At 48.0% G+C, this 22,279-nt stretch overlaps 11 protein-coding genes across 11 annotated transcripts; 8 read left to right on the top strand and 3 right to left on the bottom strand.

Annotated features, from left to right (window-relative positions):
• Positions 1 to 365: 365 nt before the first annotated feature.
• N7487_002136 (oxidoreductase, short chain dehydrogenase/reductase family superfamily) lies at positions 366 to 1,259 on the top strand (the record flags this gene model as incomplete). The annotated part of the gene is made up of 3 exons (XM_056869883.1): positions 366 to 960; positions 1,043 to 1,139; positions 1,193 to 1,259. The coding sequence occupies 3 exons, from the start codon at positions 366 to 368 to the stop codon at positions 1,257 to 1,259; spliced, it is 759 nt and encodes a 252-aa protein (XP_056734667.1).
• Positions 1,260 to 1,358: 99 nt separating this feature from the next.
• On the bottom strand, positions 1,359 to 1,934 carry N7487_002137 (GNAT family N-acetyltransferase; the record flags this gene model as incomplete). The annotated part of the gene is made up of 1 exon (XM_056869884.1): positions 1,359 to 1,934. The coding sequence occupies one exon, from the start codon at positions 1,932 to 1,934 to the stop codon at positions 1,359 to 1,361; it is 576 nt and encodes a 191-aa protein (XP_056734668.1).
• Positions 1,935 to 2,324: 390 nt separating this feature from the next.
• Positions 2,325 to 3,620, bottom strand: N7487_002138 (uncharacterized protein; the record flags this gene model as incomplete). Its single annotated transcript, XM_056869885.1, has 5 exons — positions 2,325 to 2,689; positions 2,741 to 2,805; positions 2,860 to 2,977; positions 3,044 to 3,410; positions 3,468 to 3,620. 5 exons carry the CDS (start codon positions 3,618 to 3,620, stop codon positions 2,325 to 2,327), a joined length of 1,068 nt encoding a protein of 355 aa, XP_056734669.1.
• A 1,765-nt stretch (positions 3,621 to 5,385) lies between these two features.
• N7487_002139 (uncharacterized protein) lies at positions 5,386 to 6,856 on the top strand (the record flags this gene model as incomplete). The annotated part of the gene is made up of 4 exons (XM_056869886.1): positions 5,386 to 5,785; positions 5,846 to 5,975; positions 6,038 to 6,486; positions 6,543 to 6,856. The coding sequence occupies 4 exons, from the start codon at positions 5,386 to 5,388 to the stop codon at positions 6,854 to 6,856; spliced, it is 1,293 nt and encodes a 430-aa protein (XP_056734670.1).
• A 789-nt stretch (positions 6,857 to 7,645) lies between these two features.
• On the top strand, positions 7,646 to 9,665 carry N7487_002140 (flavin-containing monooxygenase; the record flags this gene model as incomplete). The annotated part of the gene is made up of 4 exons (XM_056869887.1): positions 7,646 to 7,951; positions 8,009 to 8,019; positions 8,080 to 8,329; positions 8,382 to 9,665. 4 exons carry the CDS (start codon positions 7,646 to 7,648, stop codon positions 9,663 to 9,665), a joined length of 1,851 nt encoding a protein of 616 aa, XP_056734671.1.
• A 266-nt stretch (positions 9,666 to 9,931) lies between these two features.
• On the bottom strand, positions 9,932 to 11,386 carry N7487_002141 (LLM class flavin-dependent oxidoreductase; the record flags this gene model as incomplete). Its single annotated transcript, XM_056869888.1, has 1 exon — positions 9,932 to 11,386. The coding sequence occupies one exon, from the start codon at positions 11,384 to 11,386 to the stop codon at positions 9,932 to 9,934; it is 1,455 nt and encodes a 484-aa protein (XP_056734672.1).
• A 1,724-nt stretch (positions 11,387 to 13,110) lies between these two features.
• N7487_002142 (slipin family protein) lies at positions 13,111 to 14,258 on the top strand (the record flags this gene model as incomplete). Its single annotated transcript, XM_056869889.1, has 3 exons — positions 13,111 to 13,282; positions 13,343 to 13,460; positions 13,523 to 14,258. 3 exons carry the CDS (start codon positions 13,111 to 13,113, stop codon positions 14,256 to 14,258), a joined length of 1,026 nt encoding a protein of 341 aa, XP_056734673.1.
• Positions 14,259 to 15,465: 1,207 nt separating this feature from the next.
• Positions 15,466 to 16,558, top strand: N7487_002143 (uncharacterized protein; the record flags this gene model as incomplete). Its single annotated transcript, XM_056869890.1, has 2 exons — positions 15,466 to 15,812; positions 15,871 to 16,558. 2 exons carry the CDS (start codon positions 15,466 to 15,468, stop codon positions 16,556 to 16,558), a joined length of 1,035 nt encoding a protein of 344 aa, XP_056734674.1.
• Positions 16,559 to 17,550: 992 nt separating this feature from the next.
• On the top strand, positions 17,551 to 18,387 carry N7487_002144 (uncharacterized protein; the record flags this gene model as incomplete). The annotated part of the gene is made up of 2 exons (XM_056869891.1): positions 17,551 to 17,766; positions 17,881 to 18,387. 2 exons carry the CDS (start codon positions 17,551 to 17,553, stop codon positions 18,385 to 18,387), a joined length of 723 nt encoding a protein of 240 aa, XP_056734675.1.
• Positions 18,388 to 18,644: 257 nt separating this feature from the next.
• N7487_002145 (uncharacterized protein) lies at positions 18,645 to 19,682 on the top strand (the record flags this gene model as incomplete). The annotated part of the gene is made up of 1 exon (XM_056869892.1): positions 18,645 to 19,682. The coding sequence occupies one exon, from the start codon at positions 18,645 to 18,647 to the stop codon at positions 19,680 to 19,682; it is 1,038 nt and encodes a 345-aa protein (XP_056734676.1).
• A 537-nt stretch (positions 19,683 to 20,219) lies between these two features.
• On the top strand, positions 20,220 to 22,106 carry N7487_002146 (glycosyltransferase domain-containing protein; the record flags this gene model as incomplete). Its single annotated transcript, XM_056869893.1, has 2 exons — positions 20,220 to 20,381; positions 20,457 to 22,106. The coding sequence occupies 2 exons, from the start codon at positions 20,220 to 20,222 to the stop codon at positions 22,104 to 22,106; spliced, it is 1,812 nt and encodes a 603-aa protein (XP_056734677.1).
• Between the last annotated feature and the right edge of the window lie 173 nt (positions 22,107 to 22,279).

The raw sequence follows: 22,279 nt of genomic DNA on the forward strand, positions 1-22,279 counted from the left end.
TAATCTCCAGTGAGACATGTTAGGCTTGGCTCTCGTGTTGAATACGACCAAAACCAAAGACTAGACAAAATCTCCAAGAGTAACATCCAAGATTATAACGGATCATAGTTCCACCTAAATGTAGGCAAGGATCTGATATGAGCATGATATACGAAGCAATCAAGTTTCCTATTACTAGGCATATATATACGGAGTAGTACATGTAGGTACTTTGTCCGCAACAAACTGGTCAGCCCCCTGTCTATATAGGCCTGGGCAGAAATTACGTCATCTCTCAATGGCGTGCCCAAGGCAACTCTAGAGATATAAAGACCTTCCTACATTCATACATTCATACCTTGGAGCATATTACTCCAACTTACAAAATGGCCAACATCCTCATTCTAGGTGCCACTCGAGGACTGGGTGCCTCTCTGCGGACACTGTACTCCACGAAGCCAGCGACCAATGTGTTTGCAACCTCCCGATCCTCCAACCCAGAGCCCAGTCCAGGAGTCACCTGGCTGACAGGAATTGATATCTCCCAACCAGATGTGGGTCAAAAGCTTGTTGCGCAGCTTCCATCTACAAAGATCTCAACGGTCATCGTCAGCGCCGGATACTTTGGCTTTGAAACATTCGATGCTCCAGACTGGGAGAAGCAGGTTCAAATGTATACAACCTCTGCGATTGGTCCCGTCTTTGTCGTGCACAATCTTGTTAAAGCCGGGTTGTTGGACCAGGGGAGTAAGGTGATCCTTATCAGCAGTGAGAGTGGCAGCATCACTTTGCGCCACGAGAAGGAAGGCGGGGGTAACTTTGGCCACCATGCTAGTAAGGCTGCTTTGAATATGGTCGGAAAGCTTTTGAGTCTAGACTTGAAGCCAAAGGGAATTGCAGTCGGTCTGGTACATCCGGGATTTATGCGGACAGAAATGACGAAGAGCGTTGGATTCGATAAGTACTGGGATGCAGGTGGAGGTGAGTGATCAGTGCACTACTCTTACAGGACTTAAGAACTCCAGGATGTGTTGGATTTAACCTGATATCTCTTGGAAAACAGCCGTGACGCCAGATGAAGCAGCGAAAACGCTTGCGTCTTTCATTGAACAGTTCGATCTTAGCAAAACTGGAGAATTCTGGGCACCGGGAGGACCTGGGTAAGATATTTGATTGTCTATTATCAGAAACCAGACTAATCTATCCATGACAGAGATATTGGCACCGCAGAGGCTGTTCTTGGGGAGAACTTGCCGACTCCTTTGCAACTTCCGTGGTAAAGAGTGAAAGGATGAATATGAGCTACCAGGGCCACAAGTCTCGCTTTCTTGCTCAGATCCCAAGTACACATCAAAGTCAAAGTAGCCGTTTCAATCTAATTATGGCTGCGCATGCGGTCTCGCACACATAAACACTAAATCCCTCCCTATATCCTTTCGCTCTTCACGTCCAACGACCTTCACCCCAAACATCTTTGCGTAGAAAGCCTGCAGGCGCTCATCATCAGTGAGCAACATAATCCGACGTAGATATGGCATGTTCTCCTTGGAAAGAGTCTCGGCAATACAACCCACAAGCCATTTCCCAAGTCCACTGCCTTGGTACTCCGGGAGAACGTAGATATCCGACAGATAGGCAAATGAACAACCATCTGTGACCACACGTGCAAGTCCAATCTGCTCAGTGTTTTCCGAGGATGGGGTGATGGAATCATTCACAGATTCTGCAGACTGTGCCCACCTGTACACCCCGAAACTCAAGGCGCCGTGAAGCATCTGCCACAGCACCTCCTCTGGGAAAGGCTTTTTGACCCAATAAATAAAGTCTCTCTCATATGCGGCATTGACTGCTTTCACAGAGAGTAAGCTTGGTTCGGTTGAGATGAAGAATTCGGGGCTAGTGTCTCGTGTCCATGTTTTAGGTGGGTGTCCACTTGTTGGCGGGGTAGAGGACATGGCGGATGTGAAAAAGGTTGGGTGGTGGGTGGTGGGTTGTGTTCCAATATATATGCGGTTGAGTTTTAAGAATGAATGGTATCTTGAAACGATCTTGTTGTAGTGACAGTTGAAGAAATTGTAGTCTGATTATCTCATTTGTCATTCGCTAAATCTGCACTAAACTAGAGATTATGACACATCAGTCGTATAAACCTTAGAGACGAACATGCAGCGACCTTTAAGCAATTTAAAAACACTGTTTCCTGAAAAGAACAAACTGCAAGGATTAGAGCATCCACAAAAACAAAAATTCGACATTAAAATTGCATGGCTTCGGGCCGAGAAGCCATTATTATACCATGCCCCGAAAGAGTGAAACCAAACCAGAATCCATCCAAGAACCCTCCCCTAGCCATTCTTGCCAAATTGCTCATAACTAACTGAGACCTCATCCGTTCTTTCAATACCAGCAGCACCCCGAAGAATATTCTCATTGCTAGTGTTCTCGGGGTTATTATTCATGACGGCGGGGTGGTGAGTAGTAGTACCCCGCTCGTCAACTCTAGATTCAAGGCCGGATTTCGAAAAACGACTCCTATCTCGACCACTGCCATACAATGGCAATCTGTAGGAGGTATCACCCGAAGAGCTGCTCGTGCCATCCGGCCCGTATTTGATGTAGATGTAGAGGGGACGGAGGACGGGGATGGTCGAACCCATGATCGTGACGCAGCTCTCGGTGGCAGACCAAATGAGCATTGGGACCGTATCATCTAGAGCTCGGTCAGCTATACCACCATGAAAGGGATATTCAAGGAACGTACATATGTATTCCGATGCATTTAATCCTGCCAGAGCTTTGGTGCGGATGATGCCGCATATTCCAGCACTAGGGTATCTCGTCAGATTAATGTTCAAGAGACTGAAGAAATCCCAGACTTACAATACTCCAAGACTGAGACCACAGGCAACGGTGATCTTTTCCTTCTGCTTCATGTTGAGATCCCAGACAATGAACCAGGGAAGAATTGCAAAGGAGAAGTCCGCGGCGACAAACCATGCTGCAAAACCTCAGGATTAGCATTCATGTATACAAATTGGGGTAATTGGGGCAACTTAGCACTCACATCCAACAGTGTAACCAACCTTGGAAAAGTCGAGCCAACAATAGCCTGGAGTAGTTGGGTTCCAAGATTTCTGAACTGGAATACACTGCACTATCACAGTAATGCTGGCGAAAAGCGTAATAAAAGCAGTGATTGCAAGACAAGCCCAGATAATCACCTTCTGGGTTCTAGTCCGCACAATTCGAAGAAGAAATACACCCACGACGGCTTTGCCAACGCCAATGACCATTAGTCCAGCTACCTGGCTGAACAACTCATACTTGACAGCCGTAAAATAGATGACTGGATCACCGACATCAGCGTATAGTTGCCCGAGGCCGTAAACGGTTGCTTCTGTGACAAAGGCAGTGTAAAGGATATGAAGAACCTGTAGAAAGTTAGAAAGTGCATAACAAAGGCGGGTATTGCAGTTTGTTATTCTCACCAGCGCAATCAAAGCTAGATAATCATCCAGACCAACGGAGTTAAGAATATTTTTTCGCGTATAGAGCCTTAGCCCGACGAAGACCGCAAATACAACCGCCTCCACCCAGAGAACTGCATTGGTCATGGGTCCTAAGCCTCCGTAAACACCCATATTGAAGATAACGAGGGGTTCAAGATAGGGTAGAAGGATGAGTGATAGAGATAACACTACTTCAGACAACAAGATCAGTATGGAATTTTTATCTTATGCTATATATATTGAGACACATCAATTCCTGTCAACTGGGAGCAAAGGTACGCCACTCTTTCAGCATTGTCCCCCTGTGCAATCTTGTCTCCTACCAATGATCCGCCCCAATAGTACATCATTGAGTTTTGAGCGCTGTCAAGTTCCATTAAGAACCCATACTAGGGTGGTATTGATATTGATCCTATAAACTCTACAAGGCGTACTAGAGCGTAAAATGCCATGATGAAGATGACGATCTTGTGAGCTACCTATGTAACGAGGAGCTTTTTGGGTTGTGGGCCACGAAGTATGAAATTGCATTGAGAAACGGGCCCCGGGAGAAAATCAAGCCACCCGTGCCGCCTCATGTTACTTTGCATCCCTGACTTGATCTTGATCTTTAAATCATGATCCATTGATCCTCTCGCGCAAGGGGAATAATATGATATATACAGAGTACATGTAGTGGACTCAATCCAGGGTCTTGAGCTATAACATTTGGTGGAGACCCATTAGTCACGCCAAGCCTTCAATTACAAGTTGTTGACATCCTCCTTTTTATTCTTGATTCTCCCTCAACCCCACCATAATGACGGACAGCCACTGGAATTGTTGATCCAAATCGCTGCCCTGCTGAAAAGTGATAAAGCTTAGTTCTCTACGGAGTACACTTCTATGTATCGTTCCTAGCAGGCGGCTTTTGAACCTTTGATCTACGCCAGCCTTGCCACATCTAGCAACGATGGACATAAGCAAGAGGGGCAACCTGGGATTTCTCTGTCACAATTTTGAAACTCATGTCCGATCGGGCTATATGTTGTATGGCGAAACCGGATCCGTAAGCCAGAATATGATATCCTTGACTGGACCACACGCAAATCGTGGCGAAAATTATACTATAGACAATCCAATCAAGAATGCGGGGATAGAGTATGAGAAGTAAGGATTGAAGAACACTTCTAGCAGATTGTCGCTTGGCTAGGCTATGCAGCACAACGTATACCCTGTTTAGAAGGCCTGGAATTTGGAGTCGAGACAGACCATTCGATGCTTTATACTATGAAAGTTTTCAAACTGGCCAGCCAGTGAACCAATTTGGCGTCTTGGTTGGGTTTGCTGAACATCATCTACAGAGTACCAAAATGGAAATGCGACGGATTTCCCCGAGAGATCATCAGCAGTATATTATTGATTCTACGAGATGTGTCCAGTGGCCAAACAAAAGTACGATTTAAGGTTTTGACAGATCTGTGCTCTAACGCAACCCTTCCATTGGAAGCAGTGACTGCCATTTCCCCGGCTATGTACTCCGTATATCCCTTGCAGTGGGGCGGCATATAGCGATCCTTTCTAAATGTGGCTAAGTGAGTGGGTATCGCTTCGACAATGTAAGCTGTCACAAATCTAATCAAGCGGGGATTTAGACTGAGAATTGTACTGGTAAGTCCAAGTCTTGCAACATAGTTGGCCTTGCACATCTGCCCTAACCAGGTAATTCCGATGAGAATTGACCTTGGCTAAGGAAATCGCCTGGAGGTCATGTCGCGGCATTTAGTGTATTCCCAGAGGCTCGGGTCGCACATATAATAGAGCTAGAACCGTCCGTCAATTAATTTTCTTATTATCCTATGAGCCTACTGCTGGTTTTATTCAACACTCAAGTCCAGGTGAAAATTGGAAGTGCAACATGCCATCTCAAACACAAGTTATTGCAGCTGCAGATGCAGCCAAGCCTAAATGGTTTAGCCACAATGGCGCAGAGCACGTCCAAGCTCATGCAGGAGATCGAGTGCCATTTGAAACCGACAAAATCATTGGCTCGCTTGACGCTATTGAACCTGGGGTGTTCTCCGGAAACGAAGTCGAACGCCTAAAGGTACGTGCTGCGGCACGTCGTCTACTTGCCAGAGTAGAAACACCATATGAACGTGCTTGGGGCTTCTGCTTTGAACAGCCTGTTGTCTTTGCCGCTCTACAGACATGCATCGACTTAGGTCTTTGGAAGTCCTGGACAAGTGTTGGGGGTGAGAAGTCTATCGACGAACTGGTCGCATTTACCACTCCCACTGTTGATACAAACTTGCTGCGTAAGCCTTCTCTTCGCAACATTCCCATTTTAACTTAGCAAGGCTAATTAAAATATGCAGGTCGATTGTTCCGTTTACTGGCTGCTTTCAATGTGGTTGAGGAGACAGGGGAAGACAGATTCAAACCGACCCCGTTCTCGAATGCTATCGGCGACGAGAGCACCAAGGTCCGCGCCTCACTTCAAGCAGCGTAAGAATAAATGTATACTCTGATGGTCATTCAGTGTCATACTAACATTTTGAATATTTCAGAACCAATCAATACCTTGCTGCGGGCCACAACCTGCCAGCGTATCTAGCAAAGATATCCTACAAAGAGCCCACGGATATCAATACGAATAACCACTCAGACAGTGACCCTGACGGTCTCAACTTCTTTGGTCGATTGCAGAAAACCCCCGCTTGCTTTGAAGCTTTCACTGGTCATATGGAGGCCTGGACGGCATGGAAGACTCCGTGGACCAAGGTCTACGACACAGGAAAGCTGCTGGAGGGTGCCAAGCTGGACGACGGGTCTCCATTTGTGGTCGATGTCGGTGGAAATACTGGGATTGATATTTCCCACGTTCTTGCAAAACACCCCGACCTTCCTGCTGGATCTCTAGTGCTGCAGGATCTTCCCGAAGTGATTGCCAACGCGCAGGTTGATAAGAAGATTACTGCTATGGTTCATGATTTCTTCTTGCCTCAGCCGGTGAAAGGTAAGGACAGTCCCGGTACAGATAATTAGTGATATTTACTAATGTCCAAGTCACAGGGAGTCGTGCATACTTTATGCACGCAGTTCTTCACGATTGGCCAGATGACAAGGCTAACCAATTGCTTGTTAACACCAAAGATGCTATGGTCAAGGGTTACTCCAAGCTTTTTATTTATGATATCGTTCTTCCAACAACGGGGACGAGTATCAGTCAGGCTACAATGGATGTGGAGATGATGTCGCTATTGTCAGCTGCCGAGCGAACACAAGGCACATGGACGAAACTATTGACCGATGCTGGGCTTAAAATCGTCAATTTTTGGCCTGATCCTCAGCAGTATGAGATGGTTATTGAAGCCGAGATTGCCTAGATTTGTTTTACTCGGTAGATTATTCTTTACGAAATTTCTTTCACTCCTACTTATGTTCGCCCTGTACGTACATTGTCTATCAAAGTATTACTTAAATTGGTGGATGGCCCCTGGGAATGATCGATTAAAAAGAGTAAGAAAACAGTAGCATATAGGATGGTGTGAAGGTTGATACATAATAATGTAGTACTGACATTATTAATACATTGTTTTGACTTAATCTCTTTCATTTAATTAGAGACATGCAAATATATTCAATCACAAAAGGAATATAAATAGGACTTCCAGAACTTCAAAGATCATGTTGAATGCCTTTGCATGTACAAGACAGGCAAGTCTATGGAATGTTCCCCAAGAGCTCTAATCGGCCGAGATATCAAATGGCGACATCCCAATTTCAAACAAGCGATACCCCAATATCTACTCCAACCAATACGCTCCGCAATGGCGTGGCGAGTGGAGAGGATGGTGTTCACGATAACCCCCCTCGGCACGTCATCACGGACCGCGATGGTGTTAGGGACATCAAATCAGTCCCCAGAACATCACAATGTAGCCGCATATCCGACTCCAACAGTCCAAATGAAGCAACTTATCAGATTCGATGCGCAGGATTACAATTCGCATTAGGTGGCGTGTAAAACGTTTCACATGACGTGCAGACGCGCGGGGGTGCAAGTTCATCTACAAGAATGGCGGGATATCCAGCTCGGTGCGACAGCGGTTACATGTTTATGCTGTGATTGTTTGAAAGACTTGGCACCAGAACCGAGAACATAATAATCCATCATGACTCTTGTGCAATCCCCCGAGGTGGCTCTTCCCCTGTCGAATATCGGACCTACCTCGGAATCAATTAAGGGTCCTTCGGACTTGAATGGATCCACCACTGTAACTGTGGATAGTGATATCAGCGGATTGTCAGAGAAGAATGAGAATGTTCGGTTTGAACTAGAGGAGCACCCGGTTGATGTGGTGCGACCCATCAAGGTTGGTATTATCGGTGCGGGTCTTGCAGGAATCACCGCGGGCGTGTTGCTCCCTGCGAAACTGCCGGGACTTGATCTTCGAATCTATGATAAGAATGCCGATGTGGTATGTAAATTTCAATTGATGGTTTCAATGTTGTCTCGAAACTAACTATATTCTTAGGGAGGCACATGGTACATTTTCCATTCCGCTCTTATCTTCAATGCTGTGGGTTGCTAATTCACTTCAAACAGGTTCGAGAATACATACCCCGGTGTTCGCTGCGATATTCCTGCACATGTATACCAATCCAGCATCTCACCAAACACCCAATGGACGGAAGAATTCGCCCAGGGAGAGGAGATCAAACAATACTGGCAGGGTGTTGCACGGAAGCACAATGTGTACCAGTACCTTCGCGCGGGACAAAGAGTGCAAAAGGCCGAGTGGCAACCCGAGAAAGAAAAGTGGAATGTCACTGTTGAGCATGTGGATGGCTCGAAGGTAAGAAATGGATGTTGATTCTTGAAGGTCTATGCTCACATCATTATAACAGATTTATGAGGAAGAGCTGGACGTGGTAATCAACGCCATCGGTCATTTCAATGCCTGGAAGCTACCCAACTATGAGGGAATCAACAATTACAAGGGAAAACTGTTCCACTCCTCTAACTGGGATCCAAGCATCGATCTGAAAGGCAAGCGAATTGCTCTTATCGGAAATGGCGCTTCTGGCTTGCAGGTCCTACCATCCATTCAACCATTTGCTAGCCACGTTGACCACTACGCTCGGAATCCAACTTGGATTGCAGATTCATTCAGTAGCGGAAGCGCGGGAGTCCGTCGACTGGAGGCAAATTTGTTCTCCGAGACACAGCTAGAGTCATGGAAAGATCCCAAGGCGTATCTGGAATACCGAAGGGATGTCGAAAAGGGATATTTCCAGCGCTTTGGGGCGATCTTCAAAGACACCCCCGAAAACGAAGAACTGCGTGAGAAGTGGACCGCCCTGATGCTGCAACGTATTGCAGGCAAGCCCGAATTGGCCGACAAGATCATCCCAGACTTCCCTCCAGCGTGCCGTCGTCCAACACCAGGACCTGGATATCTAGAGGCCCTATCCAAAGAAAATGTCGACTACATTCAGACGCGCATCAAGCAATTCACCGAGAAAGGCATTGTGACCGAAGACGGGGTGGAGCGAGAAGTAGACATCACAATCTGCGCAACAGGAGCGAACGTCGACCACGCTCCGCCATTTTCCATCATCGCCGACGGAGTCGACCTCAAGAAAGCCTGGAAACAAGACGGCAAATTTGGATTCCCGTACTCATATCTCGGCTTTGCAACACCCGGATTCCCAAACCTCCTCTGGATCGGCGGCCCATACGCCTCGGGACACAGCGGGACAGTTCCCAACAGCGTCGAGAACCAAGTGACATACATCGCGAAGGTGCTGCGCAAGATCCGCACGCAGGGGATCAAGTCTATTGTCCCGTCCAAGCAAGCGGCCGATGACTTTGTCGAGTACTGCGACCAGTTCTACCCGCGCACTGTGTGGTCAGCGAACTGTAGCTCATGGTATAACGGTGGCAAGCCTGGGTCTCGGATTCATGGTCTCTTCCCCGGCAGTGCGTCGCATTCGAATTATATCCGTCGAGACCCGCGTTGGGAGGATTGGGAGTATACCTATGTTAATCAAAGTGGCAATCGGTTTGCTTACTTTGGTAATGGATGGACTACGAAAGAGTTGACTCCTGATTCGGAATTGACACCTCATTTGAGACTGCCGGAGGAGATTAATTTAAAGACTCATATGGAGGGATGGTGGGACGTTTGAGGGGGGTTGATAGACTGGATCATTACAATGCAAGATTGTATTTCCTATCTGGAAATACCTATATAGATGAATTATGTAGCGTTGAGCAATACTAATTTTTTTTTTTTTTTCCTTTTTACTATTATTCTTCTATAACCATTTCTAAGCACTGATTTAGCAAGGATATATTTGACAACGAGAGAGTGAATGAAGCCACATAATACTTAAACACGTGCTAATTATGTAGCAACAAAAGGGTTCGAGATTTTTCTAATACAAGTTTTCTACTAATTGGACTCCTCCAATGAATAAGGAGGCACCTCCTGGCCCTCCTTCCAGAAGTATTTCGCACCAGGGTGCGCATCAGGAAGTCTGGACTGACCCTTCTTCCCATACATGTTCTCGCGGAAAGTGCCACCCTTAACAGCATAGTCCGACCAGAACAGACCACGGCGCTGCAACTCAGGCAGCAGCAAACGAATAACATCATCAAAGGTATCGGGGAGACTAGCATAGCTGAAATTGAACCCGTCAACGTCGCCAACAGTCACCCATCGCTCCAGTTCATCGGCCACCGTCTTCACACTTCCAATAATCTTAACACCATTACCACCGAGCACCAAGTACTCAGCAATAGTCTTCTTATCCCACTTCTGACCCTCAGTGCCCGGCACCGTACTAGCCCAGTGGTTGACCATACTGCGAACAGCAGGAAGTTCCACAAAACGGAAGTCCTGGTCATCAGAGTATGTCGACAGATCATATCCAGTCCAACCACCGAAAAGAGCAAGCGCGCCCTCCCGATCACCATACGTCTTCAGCTCCTCGAACTTAGCATTCGCTTCCTCATCCGTCTCAGCAACAATCACCAACGCACCCGCAATGACCTTAATATCCTGCGGGTTACGTCCAATATCTGCAGCCTGTTGACGGATACTATCAACAGAAGGACGAACAAGCTCTGGCTTCTGCGCATGCAAGAAAACAGCCTCGGCATGCTTCGCCGCGAATGCCTTACCCGCCGTCGAAGTACCAGCCTGTAAGATAAATGGCGTCCGTTGGGGACTCGGCTCACAGAGATGAGGACCAGGAACCTGGAAGTATTTCCCCTTGTGATTGATTTCACGGACAGCCTTTGGATCCGCATAGCCCTGTGTCTTGCTCTCGGAGCCCTGTTTCCAGGACACGGCATCGTCTCTCCAAGACGCCTCCCACAGCTTGTAGGTGACATCCAGGTACTCATCGGCGATGCGGTAGCGCTCGTCATGCTCGACCTGTGTGTCAAGACCGAAGTTTCGAGCTGCAGAGTCGAGGTATGAGGTAACGATATTCCAGCCAATACGGCCGTTGCTGAGATGGTCTACTGTTGAGAACCGTCTTGCTAGGGCGTAGGGGGAGTCGTATGTTGTTGAGGCAGTTACGCCGAAACTGATTGATTCTGTAGCTGCTGCCATGGCGGGGACGCTGTAGAGGGGGTCGTTGATTGGGAATTGGGCGGCGGCGGGGATTGTTGGGGAGAGGTTTGAGGGACCTTTGTATACATCGTAGCCTCCTAGGACGTCTGCGAAGAAGATGGCGTGGAATTTAGCATCTTCAAGCTTCTTGGCTAGAGCGATCCAGTGCTTGATGTTCTTGTAGTCTGCGCCTTGGTCTGTTGGGTGACGGAATAGACCTGGGTTTAGGTGACTTGGCGATTGCATTGCAAAGGCATTGATGATGAGTTGTTTCTTTTCGGAAGACATGGTGATGGGTGTTTGTCTGAGAGGAGAGGATGGGATTGAATTAATTTAATTGTTTTACAATAGCTTTGGAGGGGTAGCTTATATTTATTGTCCCTGCATGTACAGTTGTATCTATGAACCCCGCGACGCATTGCCGTGAGACGCGCAAAAAGACGTGCAGTTGGAGGCCGATGGCGTCAGCATGTGTGGGGTTGCACATAAATGACTATTGGGGTTTGAGGACCTCGGGAACTTGATAGATCAATGCTATTTGATAACATATGTTGCACTTGGATGTTGTGCGTTTTATCTTCTCTCGGGCGAGTGAAGTATGGCGTATGGCGCGACTTTATCCCATATAGGAAAAAGGGACTTCTCTTTACTTTCTATCATTACTGTTTAGTATTTAGTGGTTTCTATTTTGTATGCGAGGAATATATTCATGATAATGGTTAGCTGTGTACTTGATGTCTTCAAAATTATTTAATGTTGGTTCTATTTGATGCTTTGAGTGATATATATCTTGAATTGCTACTTCAGATGAAGCTATTACCCGATTTGGTCAACACCTGCAAATATAGAATATGACATTGTAGCCTTAGAATATCAAACCATTCGCATTATTATTCAGTCTATTCATATCCAAAAAATATAGAAATTGATGTAGAATATAAATTATTCTACTGATAGTAGTGGTACAAAAATAAAAATAAAAAAAGAAGTGCATCATCCGTGAATCGAACACGGGCCTCGTCGATGGCAACGACGAATTCTACCACTAGACCAATGATGCTAGTTGATGTAAGACTGTGAACTATTATATATTATGAGTATTCAGGGTATAATAGGTAGGATTCCTTACCTTGACAGGGCCATAGGGCGTATTAAAGTTTCCCTCCAGTGCGTATCCACTTTATCCACCAAGAGAGCCTCTTAGCACTGCCCTGAGGAGAGTTCTCTAGGCACTGCCTCCTGGGTCTCGGGGCCGTAAGGGCCAAAAACCGTACAACGCTATTGGTTCTCTGAACTTCCAATATATTTTACGTATTCGCTCTCGTTTTCGAGAAGTTTTCAGGGTCCTGACAGTTCATGTGATGGCCAATATAGGGCCTCCATGGCATGGCCACACTCCTTTGCCCTGCGCCTTGGAACTTTTACGAGATATCTGGAAACCTGAGCTATCACGTGTGCATAATGCAAAAGTACACCTATGACGATGCCCAGACATGTCCGATCGGAATGTGTAATGTCGGTGCAAAGATACAACGCGAGATTTTGAGGAATGCAAATGGAAGATTACCTTGCATATATGTATTTCTATGTACTATAATATTTGGGTTCCACTCACTTGAAGTTCTAGCTACTACCTTGATACCCTACAGCCCCTATGTTGCATATCAACTGTTCCGGTTGAGTTCGCGCTGCAAACAGCCATGACGAGCCGAGCGGGTATTCGGCCCCTCAATCTGCATGGACCGGCGCCCGACTAAAGACTCAGCCTTGGGGGAAGACCTGTCTTGGAATTATTCGTCCAATCATATTCAATCCCGTTCGCATTAAGGAGAGGCGCCCAGGTGGTCCCACTGCGGAGAAGTGCAGGGAACCTTGGAAGCTTTGTTGTTTACCTTGGGAACATTTAAAGCCTTTTGATCTCCCCCCCTTCTTCTTCATCCCTTCTATATCAGAATCCCACCTTGTATATCCAAGTACTCAACATCCTCAAAACTACAAATAAAACCTCAACCATGTCTGAAAACGGCGCAAGTACCAGCAAGGCCCCCGTCGCCAATCGTGGAATAGACCATCCTTTGGTCGATGTCCAGCCATTTCGCATGAGCGATCTGCAGCCCAAATACGCGCACCAAATCGACCATGCTGACGATAACCCCGATGCGCATGGCTGGTACGCCGGTTTGAGTGAGTTGTGCCAATATCTACACGCCCTGCGACTCTTGTCCTAACCCTACCCCCTTCTAGTTCACAGCCTGGGTGAATGTATTGGATTTTTCGGAGCTATCCCCTGCTGCATCTGCTGCCCCAACCCCTTCAAGCCTGTCGAGCAGGGTGAAGTCGGTTTGATCTCGCGATTTGGACGGTTAGTGATTCCCCTCTCGACGATGTCCATCGAATATCAGCCACTGACAATGATTATTATAGCTTCGAGCGATCGGTCGATCCTGGTCTGGTTAAGATCAACCCGCTCAGTGAACACATCATCACGGTCGATGTCAAGATTCAAATCGTCGAGGTACCCCGTCAGGTCTGCATGACCAAGGACAACGTCACCCTCAACCTGACCTCCGTCATCTATTACCAAGTCGTCTCTCCACACAAGACCGCCTTCGGTATCTCGAACGTGCGACAAGCCTTGATCGAGCGCACCCAGACAACACTGCGCCACGTGATCGGCGCACGAGTGCTGCAAGACGTGATCGAGCGTCGCGAGGAGATCGCCCAGTCGACCTCGGAGATTATTGAGGAGGTAGCAGCCGGATGGGGAGTGAAGGTCGAGTCGATGTTGATCAAGGACATCATCTTCAGTAACGACCTGCAAGACTCTCTCTCTATGGCGGCGCAGTCGAAGCGTATCGGTGAAAGCAAGGTTATTGCCGCGCGCGCTGAAGTCGAGTCCGCCAAGTTGATGCGCCAGGCTGCCGATATCCTGTCCTCCGCTCCGGCTATGCAGATCCGCTACCTCGAAGCGATGCAGGCTATGGCCAAGACTGCCAACAGCAAGGTTATTTTCCTGCCTGGAGTGGCCCCGAATGTGTCCCAGCAACTGGAAGCCGCTACCAATGCGGGAGAGGGTCCGAGCAACTACGGTGCCCCGGCCAACAGCAATGATGGTGGGTTCCAGGGTGCGATCAACGCTCGCGTTGTCGAAGACATCTAGATGTGACCTCGACGCTTTGCCTGTGTTGTCTCCTTCCCTTATTTAATTGGTCAATTTCTTGTATGAGGATATGACTCTTCCCTCGACTTGTGATTTACTTTGCCTTTCCTGGAAAGTGGACCCCTTGAAGTTGTTCTCTAACAGCTCATTTGTCTACGTTCCGGGGATTTAATTGTTTTTTTTTTTTTTTTTTTTGTATTATGGCTGGACGTGATTGGATCCATGACGATACCCACCTTCGTTTGCTGCTGTTACCGCAGCCGTTTTAATGTCTGAATGACTGCACATGTGCTTTGCTTCTACGGAGTACTTATTTAGTGTAATGAAACCTTGCTCTGTATTTCTCTCTTTCTACTCCGTATCTGTTGCACCTAATATACCCAGGACCAATCAGCGAGATTATTGTACACCGTATAACAACGCGACTCATCATTTGACTGTTGATGCGGAGAACGTCTACCTTTTAACCACTTAGAATGACTCGTGTCGGAAGGGGCTGAAAATTCAATGTTTTTAAATTAGTGAAATCCACACATGAAAGCTAATATTCTCGTATTAAGCTTGTTATTTTTTTGTTATTTTTTATCTTTTTGAAAACATTGAGAGCTGCCATACTACATGTACATATGTACATATGTCCATACGATATACTCGTCCGTTATCTTACTATGTATCCTGTACTCTAACTCATAACCCTGATTGGTGCAGATGGTGTTTCTGGTGAGTTTCAGCTGTAGCCAAGAGATCATATCTTCCAGGGTCGCTAGCAGAAAACGTGCTGTCAAGACGCTAGCATGTTAGTGGATAATGCGATGCCGATCTTGGGTATTTTCGGTGGAGGATTTCCGTAGTTAACTTTGGTTATATTGGAAAATTATTTAGCACTCTGATCATTTTATATTTAGGCAATCCAGGCTGAGTCAATTCCCCAAAAGAATTGAGAATGAATGCAAAATTTGACCAGGTTTGGGGCAGTGCGAGGGTCCTGAGTGGGAAACTAGTAGCGCGAGGGAAATTATAGCATCAGCACTAAGACCCTGTACTGAGAGAAGCTAAGATCAATTAGGAATTGGCGCTACAGATATACATGACGGCCCAAATAAGCCCCCTTTGAATTTGGGGGCCGAGTGTTGATTTTGCTTTTCCGACCGCTGCACCTACTCTTCTGCAACAGTCTATAGAGCAACCCAGCAGATACAGCTTCAAAATGACGTCTACTGGACCAGTGGCCACAGGTGTGACAGGTGACCCGGTGGAGATAACGACAATGCCGACGACAACACTGGCCATGTCAAGTATCTTCACACCCCCCGCCTCATGCTCGAGCTCATGGACATACGAACCACAGGGGGCAAACGATGTTCCAAACGGACTCCTGATGCAAAATGTCGTCGCGAACGACAATGCCGATCCTGCATGTTTCCCTTCGGGATACAGTCAATATGGAAGAGTCCGACCAACTATCGCCTATAGCCCAGGCTATTGTCCAGGTGGATACACCTCGGCTGATTTAGTGATTCACAGCTCAGCAACTACTGCCATGTGCTGTCTCTCGTAAGTGCAATTGCCAAGCCAATTCTAGTTCCCGACTTAGATATTGACGGGATTCTAGTCACTTCTCCTACTACGAGGAAGTAAGGGACTCCTCAACGACATTCGGCGGATGCATAAGCGAGTTTCCTAGTTCATCATCTACCATTGTCACCGTCCGCCAGGTGACCCATGAGAGCACTCAGGTTAATGGCCCCGTCACGATGTGGGCGCAACCAATCCAAATCGAGCTGCAGGCTTCAGACAAAAGCCTATTTGTTTCAGCCACTACGACATCCGACACGACAACCACCGCAAGTACTTCAACACAGACCGGCCCAAAATCCCCAAACCCAGCTACGCCAACACCGGCGAACCCCGCAGCCCCAGGAACGGGGACAGAAACAAGCGGCCTGTCAACAGGAGCGAAAATTGGCGTTGGCGTTGGTGTCGCCGCAGCAGGACTCATTATAATCGCCGCGCTCGCATTTTGGCTATTCCGCCGGCGCCAGAACAAAGGACAGAAGGGTCTACTGGATACGCCCTCGTCACCTGGAGGGAGTCACCCACAAGCTAGCGAGCTTGGTGGGAGCACTCAATTCGGTGCGAACCCATCATACCAACGCCCGGGACATGGAACACCGAGTGAGCTTGGTGGCAGTTCGCAGGCGGGAACGTCTAGCGTTGCGGCGAATACGCAGACGACTGGACCTTCTGAGCTAGATGCGGCAAACCCCGGCCCGAAGTTTGTGCATGAACTTGGTGCTTAGATTGTCTTATTTTTGCTTTCTTGTGTTGCTAATCAGAACTATACCCACCTTCTTGCGCTCGGCTCTTGGTAATACTTGGCCGATATGAGCCGTGGAGTTGAGACTCGAATGCTTGTAAGTATGCTCATGCTATTTCCATTGAAGGTCTTGGATTGGAATCGATGAGCGGCGATTTGAAGTCTCGGCTTGGGCTTGTCGAGTTTTATACTCCGTACCGGTATATATGGTCTCACCTGCATGATGGAGCTTGTTTGGAGCTACACGGCTTCCATCGGATGTAAATATAGATCAGGTGCAGATATAATACATTATAATCACCCTTCTCAGTTTTACCATTGCTTATTTTCCGTAGCTTTCGGGTTTGGTTCTTTTTACCCGTAGGATTCCATTGCTTCGGGACATATGCATTAATATCTGATGAGAAGAAACCAGGTCATGCATTGTGTTATGCCTTAGACCATCGAATACAGTACAGGTAGCGTAGCAAGCTGCCCAGAATTAATTCGGGCTGCATGTTATGAACTGGCCTGGATATGGAGGCTAGAGGTAATCTGCCCAGGTGTGTCTGCTGACTCTTATGATTGGCCTTATGACTTAGAACCAATTTGGCCTACATATACAGGCCACAATAGAATACCAGGGATAACCCACACTAACTGTCATAATCTACTTAGAGCTCCCTCTCTGATTTATCTGTATTTCATATCCTACTTGTCATATATTATCAATAATCCCGCTGATTCCATTGTTTCAAAATCAGAGATCTTGCACTATCCTTTCTGGTTACCCCTTCACCATCTATCAACATCCATGATGATATTTACTATGACTAAAGAACAATGAAGTCAACCTACCAGCCAAATTTTCTCTTCCTTATCCTAAGCGTCCTCACCTCCATTCCACTAGTAACCTCGCTCTGCTACTAACACGATGGAACCGTCAGGTCAAGTCCTATATATCAACCATGCATTGTTATCAAAGACACAATAGGCATGTGCTGCGCCAGTAACCGGTCAAACCCAGCTGGCGGCAGCAGTGCGGACGGACTTACCGCGGATGAATGTCTCGCCAACGGACTGTGCATGAATGTACTGACGTACAGAAATAGTGCTGGGGAATTGGGCACAAATACCACATACTGGCGCAATCAGTGTACGATCTCCGACTGGACGAATAATGGATGTTTGAATGTGTGTACCAAGGGATCGGTATGTGCTTTCGATCTCAAGCCAGGTTTTTATTGAAGGGAATATGGAAACCTTTCATGAATCTGCGAATGGGCATTTCGGCTGTATGGTGAGCTGATAATTGGGATTTTCTAGACACTAAGTGGCGGATCAGACTTTTCTGCTAAGATGACCTCTTGCGATGGCACTGCGAACTCGACGACTTGGTGTTGTGGGGATAATGCTAGCTGCTGCAATACTTCATCTGCAATTACGATAGCTCAGAAGCTGGGTGAACATAATTCTACCTCGACATCGCTTTTGACACCAAGCTCAACGTCTACTTCAACTTCATCTTCGCCCTCATCGTCTCAACTTTCAGGCGGTGTTATCGCCGGGATCGCTGTCGGAAGCGTTGTTGGTGCTATTGCATTCCTGGCTATTATTTATTTCTCGTTCGTACGATGGAAGAAGATAAGAATTCAGAGAGAGAATGAAGTAGAGGGATTGGCGATAAATCTTCGCCCGGCTTCTCGTCCCCAAGAGCTTGAGAATCATATTCAGACTGTTGACATGAGGAGTGTTGCACATGAGAAGGCAGCTGGGCCCCAAGATATTAGGGCTGAGCTCCCAAGCGAGCCGGTGAGACGAACAGTGGATTAAAATAATGAAACAATGAAGTAAGATATGTAGGAAAACATGTAATTATTGGTTGATCACTTTTGTTTACGCTGTATAGATCCCAGACCAAAAGCGGCCAGGAACTATACCTAAAATAGCACCACACCATACCTAATAGGGAAATAGAAGGCGGTGGGGCGTGGAGATATCGATCCTCCCCGCGGAGGCCAGCTCTCTCTTCAAGCGTGAATTGACATCGAGACAGGTTGCCAAAGCTCCTAAACCAGAGCTTCGCAGAAATGTCACCACAAACGTACAACTCGTCAACCCGAGCTGGCGTCAAACCGTCAAACCAACCCACTCCATCCCCTAACTTCGCCGACCCAAACTTCGACCCAGCCGACTTCCTCAATGATTCTCTATCACCGCTTACTGTGGCATCATCACAACCGAATGCCTCTCGGGCACCCGGATCTGTGCCCCTGACAGAGCTGTCCGCGCAGGTTCAGTCCCTCCTCTCCCAGATTAGCGCCCAAAACATCCGTCTCTCGAGCACATTATCCCAACTCACCGACGAAATCCTCCGAAGCGGTGGACGACTAGCCTACGAAGTCGAAGTCCTACGAGGCGAGACAATCGGGCTATCCGAAACCCTAACCGAAGTCCTACGCGACGACATAACAAAATTCGTCCCGGAGCCTTCACCAGAAGACGTGCGCAAGACCGAACAAGCAGAAGAGGATACGCCAACAAACGAAGACGAGTCAGCAAGCCCAGAGGACAAGAAAAAGCCCATCATCCCCACAGACCCAGAATACATAACAAACCTCCGCACACTGAACCAAGTGCGATCGCGTCTAGAAGACGTTGTCCAAACATTTGGCGACGCAATGAGCTGGCCACTACCCCCATCCGAGATCTCATTCTCATCATCCTTCATATCCGTCTCAGGACCAGACCTCGGGCCCGAAGGGCAAGATCGCGAAGAAAAAGGCCAAGAAATGATGAAGAAGCTACGCAAAGAAGTGACCGAGCTACTCGATAGCGAGGGCGGAGGATATGCCGGACTAGACGCTGCCAATCGCCGTGTTGAAGCTCTTCGGACGCTGGCGACTGTGTGGAATACATCTGCTGAGGAAAAAGCCCGGAATCGGTTCGTGGATAGCCTAGCGAATATCGTCGAGGACCGACGGCGCACCTTGGACCAGGGAGATCAGAATCAGCGAGGACAGTCTAAGTCTAGGTCTGAGGCTCGGCGGGATAGTGACAGTGGGGCACCTGCAGGTGGACTGTTCCGGAACTTGCAGCGTTTGAGAGAGGAGATTTACTTGGAGTGAGATGATGGGATGTACATAGTACATATTGGTTCTAGGATGTATGTTGAGCTGGTTCTCTACATGGAGACTTGGACCTGGCTGTATAGTATCTTGCATCTTTTACAACCTTATATTGTCCGCAAATTAATAGAAACCTGAAGGTATACTGCCTTTCCAAGGTTGACTTTGGAAGGTGTTTTACGTAGTGATTAAGATCTAAGAGACATCCATGGATATTTTGATACAAAATCGCATATTCTCATAGACCCTAAATGTTTATAGTTATGATCTAGATGCCAGGGTGTTGAATAAACTGAAGTATAAAGCAGATTTGAGAGATACCTGGACCCTATAGATGAAGCTTAGGCGCATAAGGGGCCCACGAGGTGACGAGGCGTGGCACCGGAAACGTTACGCCGATCGCAGCCTCTCTCTCTCTCCACCTCCGGGGGGTGATTGCGTATTTCCCGTTTCCCTTTTGGTTCCTTTTGGTTCCTAACATCTTACAATGTTCCATATTGCTTTAATCAGTATCTGATTCGACTTTATTTTTGCATGATGGCGTCGGAGGACGTGCCGCTACACTTTCAAGATGCCAAGTCGACTCCGGTGCTGTGGCGCGCCTTCAATCGTCGGTCACGAACAAACCGGGTTAAGACAATTGGCTTGTCAGTGATTGGATTGTTCTTCTTCTTTCTTATGCTACAGACTTCTTCAACGGTAATGATCGCTTCCTGCGTCACAGGCATGCTGTGACTGCCAGGCCTAAGATAAAGAAGCTGATAACCTGCCTAGCGACTCGAACCGGACTTTTGGACCAAGTTTCCCTCTCGCCATCCTTTCCCTCAGCGCCCGGAAGATGCCCAGGTCCTCCTTCCTCCCCGCACCGATATCAATGTCAACGATACTCTTCCTCACGATCTGGACAAGCCCAACCCTCGCCTGCATGTCCTAATCCCAGCCTCACAGGGCTCGCGCGGAGTCTGCCGAACGCTTACGTCGGCTATGATCCTTGGATACCCACCGCCAACATTAATTGGTTATGGCCATGACTCTCCCGGAGCGACCGAGGCCGAGCGCATGGTGGACCGAATCACGCGGGCGCGCAACTACCTCCGAGATAGCAAGACCGTACATGACCGCGACTTCGTGCTGATGGTGGATGGCGCAGACAGTTTCTTCCAATTGCCACCGAAGGTTCTAGTGGAGCGGTTCCAAGCTATCATAAGGGCGAACAACCGAAAACTGCGGGACAAGTTTGGGTTCGTAGAAGTGGCGGGCGAAAAGGCCGGGGCTGCACCTGAGATGGTACAGAAATACACCCAGCGCGTTCTTTTTGGCGCAAGCAAGATGTGCTCCCCCGGGTTGCTGGACGACCCCGGTTGTGTATCTGTTCCCGAATCAACTTTACCTCCGGATGTATATGGCTGGAAGACTGATGCCTACCCGGATGGATCTCTGAACCGACCCCGGTGGTTGAACCCGGGAGCGGTCATTGGCCAGGCTGCGGATCTGCGTCTGATCTATGACGAGGTCCTGCGGCTAGTTGAGTTCCGCTCGAACAAGTCTGGAGATTACCAGGCCCTGACACAGATGTACGGACGGCAAGAGGTGATCAGAGAACTGGAGCGGCGGCGAACAGCCAACGACTTCAAAGAGTTGCTTTACCGGATGGTGGGAATCTCAGATGCAGCAAACATCACCGGAATCACCCTCCGGCTGGAGACAGGTCACCGTTACGAGTATGGCATTGGTGTTGACTTCGAGTCTCAACTCTTCTTCAACCAGGTCATGTCCCGCAAGGATGTTGAGTGGGTCAAATTCGGCAACATCACGAAGATGTCTGCGTTGCAGATGCAACACGGCGTACCTCGCGAACACCGTCTCCTCTTACCACCTGATATCGCAGCACTCCCCAACCCGTTTATCCAGTCCCGTTTCGCAAAAGAATCAACCCAGCGACCAGTGTGGAATGCCACACTGGACAAACTCCCGAACCCGCGCGAGCGTACCTGGCACAACATTTCGCTCATGACGAATGCCCACTCCGCCTCGGTGCCGGTAGTCGCCCATCTCAACGGCGACCCCAAGCTCCGCAACACCTGGTGGGAAAATATGTGGTTTTTCCCATGGGGCCGCGCCCTACTGCGGAAATATGTCCGCGACTCACACGGGTTCGACGCGGCACAGTCGTCGCTACTGGGTGGACAGGACTGGTTGGAGGTTCGTGGAGGTCGGGGTGGGATCTGGACCGATGACCATAACTGGATCACTTTTGCTGAGGTCTGCAATAGCCAAGAAAGAGATCTCTTTGACGATGACCTTGGACCTTGGGCTAAGGAAATTGATGACCCCGATGATCCGGTTTATAACCAGTATGGAAGCCTCATTGCTGGGAAGGAAGAGAAAACTGAGAAATTCGACAATTTCGGCAATTTCTACTAAAGCTGGACTTTGAGTTGTTATTCCCCCTATTACTCACTTATATCATTCTCGATGGGTGGACCGCTGCCGGGTCGTTGAGAGCACCTGTCCAGCTCACCGTCCCATCAAACCACCTGCTCTGCGCTATATCCCCACGTGGAGTTCCATCCATGTTTACCAAGTTCTGGACGCCA

The sequence above is a fragment of the Penicillium crustosum genome (assembly GCF_028827405.1).
Source record: "Penicillium crustosum strain IBT 35664 chromosome Unknown utg000001l_segment0_segment0, whole genome shotgun sequence".
NCBI lineage: Eukaryota > Fungi > Ascomycota > Eurotiomycetes > Eurotiales > Aspergillaceae > Penicillium > Penicillium crustosum.